This window comes from Hippocampus guttulatus, chromosome 7, assembly GCF_054856545.1.
Source record: "Hippocampus guttulatus isolate MCC_2025c chromosome 7, RoL_Hgut_1.0, whole genome shotgun sequence".
Lineage (NCBI taxonomy): Eukaryota > Metazoa > Chordata > Actinopteri > Syngnathiformes > Syngnathidae > Hippocampus > Hippocampus guttulatus.
In genome coordinates, this window is record NC_141267.1 from 3,377,150 (window position 1) to 3,390,067 (window position 12,918).

Consider the following 12,918-nt stretch of genomic DNA (forward strand, 5'->3'; position numbering starts at 1 on the left):
AACCAGAAAAACAAAAATATATAAAAGAATTTGTGCTTTTTTTTATTTTTTATCAAAGATGATGTCTGGATTAATGGCTACAATGAGTACATTTTGCAATGCACAGCTTTTCGAAGCGAGGTTTGAAGCAGGACACAGCAACTCTCGGCTCCTGCTCAATGTGTTATTATACTGAAGTAGCAGTCACAAAGTGGCAGGATTGTTGGCAATATTCGGCACATTTTCGCTGAAAAAAACTCAAGCAGCTTATCAGCGTGATTGGGGTGTGATGTCTTTAAGTGACGCCTTAATTTATTTGGCTTCATGCTGTCCACGACCAAAATCTTTAGACAAAGTAAGCACATCGATCTTCCCTCGTCTGCCATATTTCCTCCCTGAGAACGCTCCCTGCGCAAACTCAGCCAATGAGACCGCCACTGCCCCTTAACATAGTGGAGGTGCAACTGCAAGTTATTTTAGGACTAAAAAAATAAAAAAGCATGTTCCCCGAGGTCAAACGCGCCCCCCCTGACGGAGCCTCCCGCCCCCCAGAGGGGCGCGCCCCACTATTTGAGAAACACTGAACTAAACCAACAACAATTGTTCAATGTCACTGACAATTTTGATAGCTACTGGACTATAGTCATGGAAGTGTTTTCAAGGATTCTCACAAGGGAGCTGAGAATGATAAATTGCAATGAACAGTACATTCACATTCACGGTCTGCTAAAACTCTAAAACTCACTGCAGCATCCTTTAAAAATGAAGAAACGAAAACCTTGTGATTTTCTTTCAGATGTTGGCATGTAACTAACTGAAGTAAGGAAGATAACAATTCAGCGCGTTCGACTTTTGTCTCTTTCAACTTCGTCTCTGCTGTACTCACATGCCGATGGCAGGCTTGGCTTCCGTGCGCTAAGATGCTGATGGGGTGGCTTTTCGATCAGTGTCAGTCCATGGGGCAGTGGAGTCCCAGGATGTCAATGTGAGGAAAAGCCAGACCGACAAGACGTGTGCATAAAAAGGACAAATAGTTCATGCCACTTCCGCATGTGAACATGCTCGAGTGGAAAGATATGAAAATCTGTGTAGATATGCAGGAAAAAAAACCCAAAAATCTTGCCAGTGCCGCTCGGCTGCGACAGAAACAACAGATGCTAACGCTCTCTCTGCTGCGCTCTCTTCTTCACTGTGGTTGCTCCTCCCACTCTGACAGCAGCTTGCTTTAAGGCACACACACGCACACATGCACTGTTTCCTCGGGTCACTCATGCAGCAGAAAAGTGAGGTGATGCCAGGCTCTCCTGCCCTACTTTGGCCCAGGGAGTCAGTCACCACCCACACACATTCACAATAACTTTGAGCAAGCATGTTTCATTTTGATTTGGGGGAGGTTTTATAAACTCCTCATTAATTGTTGCCTAAAAATAGACCGGTCTTGATAAATGATGGGTAATATGCAAAAGTGTCTCATCTTCAGAAATAGCACTCTTCACACTAGTCATGTCTGACACGCGCTAATTAGTTTTGGTCAAACTTGCGCGCATCTAGTATCACTGTTTTTGTGAGAAAGTGCCTCTGTAATGTATGTAGCATTTCACATGTAGTTCATGTTGGTGTAGAAAACTTCAGGTTGGCCCCATAATTTCGACCCACACAATCTTCCCAAAGAAATTGTCTAAACTTCACTCGACAAGAAGTTTCTTTCACTCACTAATGTCAACGAGCATCATCTCTCAAACAAAAAAGTAACCAAAAAAAAAGAGGCGAAAGAGGAAGGGAATAAAAAAGCCTCGAGAGAAAGTCAGATAAATCAGAGAGATGACATATGGACACGATGGGTGATGACAAAGACGACAGTAATGGCTCTGAGGCTCATAATACCGACATCTCCCCTTACATTTTCCGCAAAAATCTTTGCCCCTCTGCTCCTCTTCATTCCTCCAGGGGGAGCAATGTTCCCTCCCTTACACCATTCCCTTATTGCATTATGCACCTTAAGTGTGCAAACTGCAGATTGTGTGCATTGCACCAGTGCAGCAATTTCTTTTTTAGCTCTACCTACCCGTCTTATAGAACAATTTGTGTTCCCAGAAACCTGGTGATGAGGATGGGAGAATGTCGACAATCTGCTATATGAATCTAAAGAAAATTTTCTTGACCGAGGCAACATCTACATCAGGGGTCATCAACATGGTGCCCGCAGGCACCTCAAGGACTACACGAGTAGCCCGAATGTCCATTCCAAAAATAGCTCACCGGTGATGAGACACTGAGACTCTCCAGGAATATTGTAGAAGCGATCATTTCAAAATGTGAACACTGGCACATATGCATTTAATAAAGTGTGGCCAATTGATGTTTGTCTGTTTCATAATTATTGCGAGAATTGTGATCAGTATCTTCTCAGAAATGAATGTCAATCATCATTAATTATAACATATGAAGGTAGTTTGAGCAAATTTATTTTATAAAGAGCATACTATCAAACTGGTAGCCCTCCGCATTAATCAGTCGCCAAGAAGGAGCTCTTAGTTTCAAAAAGGTTGGTGACCCCTCATCTACATTATCATCATGAGCACAACTGCAGTGACATTGTTAGTGCAAGAAGCTTGACTTAATTGCTGATGTAAAAATGTGGCGGATCATTTTTCCACTAGTTTGTGAATAAAATCCTAACTGAGCGCTGCAGTTACTCAGCTATTGTTCCATGAAAATGTTCCATGGCATGCACACATACAGACAGACATACATACACACAGTCATGCTGAGTGTAATAAGCAGACTAATAGAGGTGGAGATAATCCTCTGTGCATCACCTCAGCATTGCGGCTGATTGTCGTGGACTGTGTGTGTGTGTGTGTGTCATGCGAAACCGTGTGTACAGTGCATGACAGTGACACCTGTGTGTAATCCCAGTGACTGATCCTTAAATCAAACAGAAGGCAATAAAGTGGTCCCATACCAGGAAACCACACAGGAGACATTTGAAGGTTGATACTTTTCATTTTGAGTTTTCCAAAGCATCCACTCATTACACAGAAACTCAGCTTTATCCAACTCACTTGGATAAAGCTGATCAATAATGCCCGTTTTACTCTTTGGATTAAAAATTCATGACATGCAGGGAATACTATTGAACTGCAGTCGGTTTGGCCGCAGAAATGCAGCCGTAATGTCAAATACAAAGCCACACAGAGGAACATTTATTCATGCATCACCGTTTGCTGGATCTGGTGGCTCACTTCCCCACTTGGCCCCAAAGTTACTTCTGTGACATTTTTATCCCAAATCGCACCATAACACACCTTTCTTTGCTACCACGTAATCTATCGTTTATGCAGGTTTTGTTACGACTAACCAAACATGAACAAATAAAATAATGAAGCAAGTAATAACAGGAATGGGAACAAGGGACGGCGCATGACAGGCACCACCTGGACAGGAACGGGTAGCGGCCACAAGACATGCTCCGCCAAAACAGGGTGGCAATGGTATCAGGCCTTTGGTCCTGCAGGGTCCATTTTTTGGTCAGATCATTCTGTCACTTACGAAGCTGTAATGTATCTCAGATCGTACACAGCTGATGGAGTTGAAGCCCGCTCGGTTGAGACTGAGGCCAACCCAACACCATTGGATCAGGAGGGTTAAGATCTAAAAACTGAAATCCGTGTAGCTGTTTTTGTTGCCTGACTTCGCAGGTACTTTGAGAAATAAGCAAGGATGCAAGTGGAACAGTGGTTTCATCTTGTGGACAGTCACACCATACTAGGAGCCATTCAAAGACACAGCTAATGAATACCAAACTTTTACAAACCGGTTTGTTGAGAATCAAAAGTCTGCGCCTGCAACATACTGGTATAGGAGGCCTGACTGTTTTAACATAGCAAAACGTATAATGAATGTTAATCAGTGTTTTGGATGTTTGAAGAAATAAACAGCCCCCTTCTTTCATATATATATATATATATATGTATATATATATACTGGTATACAAATAATTAATCAAGGGACCACTCAGATGGTGGTCGTCTGTGCGCTGCCAGTTGACTTTTCAGCCATATCACCCAGTTCTAATAAGCACATTATGTTTAAAAAGGTGCTTACTTCATCTTTATATTGACCAGTTTATTGGACTTTTTCATAGTTGGGTTGACCTCATATTAAAGGTTAACCATCCATTTTCTAATCAAGTTATTCTGGAACCTATCCCAGCTGTGTTTGGACAGTCAGCGGGGTACACCCTGAACTGGTTGCCACATAATCAAACAACCAGCCGCGCTCACAATCACACCTAGGGACAATTTAGAGTCGACCAGTCGACCACCAAGCCGCCAGGTTAAGAATGATGTAATCAAATAAAATAACCTAAATTCAGCTTTTTCTCTTGGGGTCATTAATTTAATAGAACCCACCCCCCCCCAACCCCCCATCCCCAAAGAAATCAATATATATTGACCAATATGAAATAACTTATATCATGACATACTTTTCAGCCATATTGCCTAGCCCTCATGCATGGTATCGTTGGCAGTGCATTTGGGGTCGACTTCACATGGATGGACAGAATCAAAATCGGTCAATATTCTGCATTTCAGGAAAAAATCGCTAATCAACTGTAACGACATAATTTACACCATCTATCAATGACACCATTGACCCGCGAAATAAGATATTACACCACATACACACAAAACACAACCTAGTTCACTCTGGACTCGATCTGTGCTGCCATAATATAGATATATTTGTGAGGACGAAAGCTAATCTATTTTTAGCCTTGTTGCTTGTCATTGTGAGCGCAAAGTGCTGGAAGGTGGAAGTTCCCTCAGAAAGCAATAGTGTTTGTGTATTTTTTTTTTGACTGGTAAAAAGTCAGAAAACCATTTTATTTACATCAAAACAACTAGCGACGGTATGAGTGTTATTTATTTCATTTCAACACCTCTTTAATTCAAAATGGGGTTCATCACTTAGCATATTTTACTTGAACTTCCATCCACGCATATTCAGCTAATCACAGCTGCAACCAGCACGCAGGCATGTTATTTGAACTAGCAAAGAAATATCGGTAGCTCCGTTGTTGACAAGACACACGAAACATTTGTAAACGAGGTATGTGATATAATGCAGCCATACCGAAAGTGAGTTGACCTATTCTTGCAACGTGATTACGTTTTAAGTTAATACAGTAAATAGGACGAATCTGTACAGTTACACTGGAGCCGAACGGCTTTGAGAATGTACTTCGCCAAATACGCACCAGGTAAAGAGTGCAGAACCAATGTTGGACAAACTAATAACTGCGGTTTGTGGGGACGACGACAACGTACAACAACCAGATTCCAATATGAGCCAAAAAGCAGCAGGCGTAGGCTGCTTGGCGGAGCTGATAAGTCAGAGTGTGGACTTGTTTACTGCTCTGAAAGCAAGATAGAAATAAGTTTTAGCATAAGCCCTGGCTTTTTCCCCATTAATGTCAGAGAAAGAGATTTTGTAAACATGTAAACATTACATGTTACATTTTTGATTCATTTCGATTATGATTTTTTTCCAATGCATTTTCGGTATTGCAAGTGTCGACTGTTGAGTAAATATACAAGTTGTTTAAATAGATACTGTACATTGCTTGATCTTTTGATCAAATCTGTGATTTTGTAACATTTTTTCAAACTCGCTGATCGACCCCAAAAATCCTGATTGCATAAAGCCTAGTTTAGGGTCACCAACAACACACCACTTTTGTACACACACACATGCACGCACGCACGCACGCACGCACACACACACACACACACACACACACACACACACTCTGATGACATTAGATCCGTTGCATGCTGTTCTGCATTTCATGACAGCAGGTTGTGTTCCTAATACAAATAACAGAAGGATACCCGCATAAGGAGTAAGCACTCACAGTATGACTCACAATTTGCTCCACTCAGGGAGGAGGTCATTAGAAGGAAGTATCTACTGTGTGTTTTTGGGTGTGTATGTTTTCGAAGCAGAGGGCGCACCACAGGTCGTTGCTCAGTACTACCACAGGAAACGGACAACATGGTTTTCAAAAGCACACACACACACACGCACGCACGCACGCAGGCAAGCACATGTATTTTGCAGACCAATACACAACATGGGCAGAAGGCTTGAATTCGGCTCATTCAACAGTCACTAATCAGGTCTACTGGAGAGTCACGACACATAAATACATACAAACATTGAAACTATTTAAAGTCATTTATAAATTAAATGAGTGGATATAACTGAAAAGTGTCATTATCAAAAACTGCAACCCTATATATCCTGTATCAAACGTAAAAAAGTAAATCATAGGAAATGCTGAGAGGACACATTTCACCCAGGTCTCCATAAGGACCACCGCACACTGAGAGATGCGGCAGAACACTCACGCAGTGTGCAGGTTTCTGCCACAAGATGTCACGATGCAATGCGACATATTGTATGGGGAGCCTCTGAACACGTTACAGGCTGGCATATTTCAGATCACAGTGAGTCCACACATTAAATTGAACAATGCGCTAAGAAGAATAGCCAACTGTGGTAATTTTTTGGAGTACAGAAGCATCGAGCAGGAAGCGGTGGCCCTGAGGTGTTTTCTCTTCTCAATGTAACACAATGTACTTGCAACACTCCACTCACTACGAAAAAATGGCGGCAGTGTTTTTGCAGAACTGCAATGACCAAGTGAAACAAAAACTGAAGTTATCTTGGGCTTAACATTTTAAGAGTGCAGCCCTTCTCAAATATTGGGGGAAGGGGGGTTCAATGCCTGAAGGATGGGGGGGGGGCATGTGTCACCCTGGCGAACATGCTTTTTTTGCCCTATTAGAATAAAGTGTAATTGATCAAATAATACTGTCGGTGGCAGTGGCAATGTCTCTCTCTCTCTCTCTGTGTCACTGTCTCTGTCTCTTACTTTTAATTCAGGCAAATTAATGCACATTAAATTGTTGCTGTTAACAGGGCTACACCTACAGGGTGACCAGGTAATCACTTTGTCACTCTGTAGCCACCCCTTTAGCCACGCCCATACCGAGAAGAATGTTAATGTCTGTTATAATACTACCATTTTCACATGGAGGCAGTATTCTTAGACCCCTTTATACTCTGTCACACTTGTTTTTTTATGTTAACTGTTTATTCAAAGAATAAACAATTGATCTGAATGCAAACTCTAAAATAATGTGTTTTAAATAAATAACATTAAAACGTTTTAGTCAACTTCATTCAAAATCATGACTTTCACACTGTATCAAAGAAACATCATGGACAAGAAGTCATTGTTTATCATACTATCCACAATCATGGTTTCATGAAATAAAATACACACATATACCAATCTCGCAGAAAATAAAAAGCTGTATTTCAAATTTCTAAGAATTAGGAGACTTCTGAGGCTTTGTGATTCTTAGGTACTGTATGTTTTGAATCAAAGTCATTGATCGTACAGGGAAAACTCCTCTACAACAAAATCATGTTTACAGCAACAAATTTTTCACAACAGGGGACCTGTCATGATAGCAAATTTTATCTCAGATGTAAACACACACGCACGCACGCACGCTCACACACACACACACACGCACACACGCACACACACACACACACACACACACACACACACACACACACACACACACACACACACACACACACACACACACACACACACACACACACACACACACACACGCACACACAACGGAAATGTGTACTCTTTATTTTATTCCAATAGTGCATTATTAATTAATTATTATGAGCATACACTTATTGGACACTTCATACAGCCAGTGTAGAAATAAAAAAACGGGAACGAAATTGTGAAATTTACGATCAGCATTTACTTTCACTTACATCAATTTCTTGCATACTGTCTCTTACTTTGCTTCCTCCATCCTTCATTTTTATTACTTTTATCCTGTCTTCAAGCGTTAAAGCTTTTCTTTTCTTCACTCCTTTGTCTGCAAAGGTCCGTTTTTGTAGCCATTTTAAGATAAGAAGATAAGAAAACCTTTATTAGTCTCGCAATGGAGAAATTCCCAATTCACAGCAGCAAAGTTATGAAAGGAAGAAGTAGAACAACAAAATATAGGAGCTGCTGGAAAGGCAGCCATTCTCGCGGCGCCATTTTGAAGTCAAAATAACAAAAATAACACAACACAACATATATTTAGCAATGCAACGTTCATGCTGCGTCTGAAACAAACAATAACAATACTTCCTGTACTACTGCGCATGTGCAAACCAGTGTGGTGGTTGCAGTAAACCTCCTTGCGAGGCACGGGTGGAGAAAAGGATTTCGTATTATGCAACAGGGGGGCTTTTTGTTGTAGGGGGAAGCAGAAAAGAGGTAATGGCCTTAATGCATGAAGATTTTTTCACACTCGGGGGGTATTTTGTAGGTATGTAGGTATCGTCGTCGAGGAGTTTCACTCTAGTATGCAAAATGGCGTCAGCCCTATGTGACAATTGATAACTCTGAGTGGCTTCAATCAGCGCATGAGATTGAAGATGACAGAGTGTACAAAAGCAAAGCTACTGCAAAGAGATTGACATCATCTAATGTATAAAGCACAGCAAAATGTTGTTGTTTTTTTTTTACTTCGATTTGTTCCTGCTTGATTATGAGTATGATGGGCATCGTTCTGGATGTGTGAATTTTACTTCATGAAACCCTGACTTATGGATGATATGATAAACAATGACGGACACACGCCTTGCCACCACCCCTTGCAAAGATGTGTCACCTTGCCCACCCCCCACTGAAAAATTCCCGGTTGTATCCCTGCCTGTTACCGACTTAAAAAAAGCTATTCTTCGTTGTAAGATCATCTATATTTTATATTTTATTATTTATATTAATTTATTTTGTGTTAAAAAGCATACAAAGATATGTAGAGGTGTACTTTTTACAATTTAAGAAGAATGAAACTATTTATAGTCAGTCATGGCAGAGAGTTGGGGGGTGTTCCCTTCTTGCTACGGGGGCGGAACAGAAAATAAATGAGAAGCACTTGTTTTCAAACATGCAGTGCTGCAAATGAGTGACCAAATTTAACATCTGAACTACTGTATCCTGGATCACCTCTGCAAATGATTTGTCCAAGACAAATGGCCCAAGAGTCAAACAAATATCCTCATTCAACTGAGACGCTTCCAGTGCGAGGGTCATGGGACCAAGAGCAATTTTACTGAAAGCATGAATACACTCTCGGTTTGTGTGTTTACAGAATATGGAAGCGATATTCTCAGGACCCCCACTGTAGCAGGATCTCATTACTCATCACTTAAAACTTGGTTGCCTTGGTTACAGCCTTGACAGTCACTCCCAGCAGACAAATACCCAGAATGAGTGAATATACTATACATCAGTACACTTAAACAAGTCTTAAACTGGAGTTCGGGAAAGCTGTTTCAAAATTCCTCTTGACGAACACAGCCCATCCGTGACAAATTTCAAACAGTTTTATGCATTAGGCATGCAATTAGTCTGTATTTTTTTTTTTGGTAGCACTCACCTTCTGGCCTATACTGCGCTATGATGGTGACAGTTTGTCCTGCATTCTTCAGAGCTGCAGCGGCCTGCTCATGAGTTGCAATCGACAAGTCGACACCATTCACCTTGATCCACAGACACACACATTCAGTAAATTAAATATCCAAATCAAGCAACGACTTGTTATGAATTAAATGCATTCGAAGCGGTTCATGAAATAAACTCAGTAAAACATACCGAGAGGATGCGGTCACCCTTGTGGAGTTCACCACAAAGATCAGCTGGACCACCAGCTAGAATGAAGGAGATGAATATTCCCTCTCCGTCTTCTCCCCCAACGATGTTGAAACCGAGACCTGTAGACCCTCGTTGGAGCATCACACGCCTCGGCTCCCTGGTGAAAATTAATTCACAAGGTAGAAGGTGATCATGGCATGTCTGATCAAAATTAGATGACATAGTTTTGTATCGAAGTATTTTCATTTCAAATAAGTACAGCCCTCCAATAAACCCATTTTCAGTTTGTGAACAAAGATGATGTAATAAGGATGCACGTGCGGGGTTGGCGTAGAAAGAATGTATGTTTCGTTAAAATGTACATAAGGTAAAGTGAACTGTTCAGAATTGCGAAAATTACTTGTCAGATGGAAAGCAACTTTCCGATCCTTACGGGATTACAGAGTGGGAGGAAGATGTGACAAAGTGGGCCTCTTTATTTAGGGGAGAAGCCTCGCGATTACACGGGAACAGGGGTCCCCAACTTAGCCAACTATCCTGCTAGTTATTGTTGCTTGTTATAAAATGCAACAATCAGAATGATTCAAACGTTTGCTCCATCTTTGTTTCTCACTTACTTCCTGGTTATTAATGAATTAATTATCAATCCATCCATTTTCAACACCACTTATCCTGAACAAGGTCGCGGGGAGTTGCTGGAGGCCGAATATATATATTCTATCGATCTATATCTATATATATATATATATATAGCGGCTGGATAGCTCAGTTGGTAAGGCATCGGTTTGGCATACAGGAGACGGTGGTTCGAATCCCGCTTGGGGCAAAAAATGAGCACATAACACCATCCAGTGTGGGTCCTTGGGCAAGATTCTTCACGCTAATGCCTACCTCATACAATGATGAGAGACAGTAAAATGAATGACATGCCGGCTCAGACGTCGCCCGGCCAAACAAGGTCTGCGTCAGGTGCTGGGGAACCAGAGCACCTTGATGAAAAATGGGCTACTGGAACAAAGCGGAGATGGGCGAGATGCGATAACATGGCTCTGTTGGAATGCTACTACTCAAGCAACCCTAGTCAGAGGGGTTACATGCAGAGAATGTGGGCTAAATGGTTACTTCGAAACCCACAGTCACGGTTGACCACGAAACAACTAGTAGCTCAGTGTTCCAACATCCACAAATGGCAACTGCTGTCACAACTTAAGATTGATGAGGTACAACGCAGGTTCCATGGTGAAGGGCCCCAGGCTGCCAGATCAGAGGAGGAGGTCATACCAGAGATTGGGCATTCATACCCCAATGAATGCAGATGATGAGATTGGGAGGCCAGCCCCAATGAATGAAATGCTGAGCGAGGCAGCAACTGACCTGAAAGCTAAGATCATGGCGAGAGTGAAAGCTGGGCAACCTAGAAACCGATTACAACGGCTATGTGAAGTACCACCTGAAAGTCTCATGGAAAGTGTGAATGCAGCACTGAGGGCGATCCCTACCCTAACAATCACGGAAACCAATGAGCTGATATACGCTTCAGCATCAGTGATCCTTGAGATGCTTGGCTATAAGAGCAACCATGGAAGCCACGAGATACGTTACCCACCATGGAAAAGACGGTTAGGGAAAGATGTGAGTCAATTGACTGAGGCCCAGAGAGGTGTGATGAAAAGGCCGATACCCGAGAGGTACATCCAGATGACCATACCTGAAGCACTCGAAACAAAGGCTCCAAGCCTTGTCCAGCCGCCTAAAGCGGTACACGAAAGAGAATGAGGCCAGACGAATAAACAGGCTGTTCGCAACACAACCTGCGAAAGTGTACGCTCAGTGGCAGGGTCCAAACAACAGAGCTGACCCACCAAGACTGGAAACTGAAAGGTACTGGAAAGGCATATGGGAGAAGGAGGTTGCACATAACAGCAGTGCACAATGGCTGGTGACCCTGAGAGAGGAGCACAGCAACCTCCCTGAACAGAACCCAGTTACCATAACAGTGGCAGACATACAGGAAAGAGTCTCAGATATGAAGAACTGGACAGCACCAGGCCCGGACATGGTCCACACCTACTGGCTAAAGAAACTCACAGCACTCCATGAGCGCCTAGCAGCACAAATGAACCAGCTGCTGAGGGATGGGACTCACCCAGGATGGCTAACCGAAGGGCGAACGATCCTGATCATGAAGGATCCCACAAAGGGTGCAGTCCCATCCAACTACCGGCCAATAACCTGTCTCTCCACAACATGGAAGCTCATGTCAGGCATCATTGCGGCTAAGATAAGTGGACACATGGATCAATACATGAGCGAAGCACAGAAGGGCATTGGTAGAGATACCAGAGGAGCCAAACATCAGCTCCTGGTTGACAGAACAGTCGCACAAGACTGCAGGTCCCGACGTACCAACCTGTGCACAGCCTGGATTGATTACAAGAAAGCCTATGACTCGATGCCACATACATGGATCACTGAATGCTTGGAGTTGTATAAGGTGAACAGGACCCTAAGAGCCTTCGTTGCGAACTCGATGAGGATGTGGAAAACCACACTTGAAGCCAATGGCAAGCCACTTACCCAAGTGTCCATCAAATGTGGCATATACCAAGGTGATGCACTCTCCCCACTGCTGTTCTGCATAGGACTCAACCCCTAAGCCAAGTAATCACCAAGACAGGCTATGGATACCGCCTCAGAAATGGAGCTACAATCAGTCACCTCCTCTACATGGATGACATAAAGCTATATGCTAAGAGCGAAAGGGACATAGACTCCCTGATCCACACAACCAGGATCTACAGCAGCGACATCGGGATATCATTCGGGCTTGAGAAATGTAGTTGGATGGTGACTAAGAGAGGAAAGGTAGTCCGCACTGAAGGGGTCTCACTCCCTGAAGGAACAATAGCAGACATTGAGGACAGCTACAAGTACCTCGGTATACCACAAGCCAATGGCAACCTCGAGCTGGCAACAAGGAAAGCGGCTATGGCCAAATACCTCCAGCGAGTGAGGCAAGTCCTAAGAAGCCAGCTCAATGGCAAGAATCAGACCCGGGCAATAAACAGCTATGCCCTGCCAGTGATCAGATACCCTGCAGGAATAATAAGGTGGCCAAAGGAAGAGATTCAGACCACGGACGTTAAGACCCGAAAGCTCCTAACCATGCACGGGGGGTT

The 12,918-nt window shown here is 42.8% G+C and overlaps 1 protein-coding gene across 5 annotated transcripts in view; it reads right to left on the reverse strand.

Moving 5' to 3' along the window:
- dlg1a (discs large MAGUK scaffold protein 1a) overlaps positions 1 to 12,918 on the reverse strand; it is a 154,301-nt gene that overhangs the window by 23,660 nt on the left and 117,723 nt on the right. For all 5 annotated transcript variants that reach the window (XM_086116304.1, XM_086116303.1, XM_086116302.1 and 2 more), the window contains 2 exons: positions 9,740 to 9,896; positions 9,525 to 9,627 (listed from right to left, as the gene is read on the reverse strand). In XM_086116304.1, the coding sequence (XP_085972430.1) occupies positions 9,525 to 9,627; positions 9,740 to 9,896 (260 nt within the window). The remainder of the gene's footprint in view (positions 1 to 9,524; positions 9,628 to 9,739; positions 9,897 to 12,918) is intronic.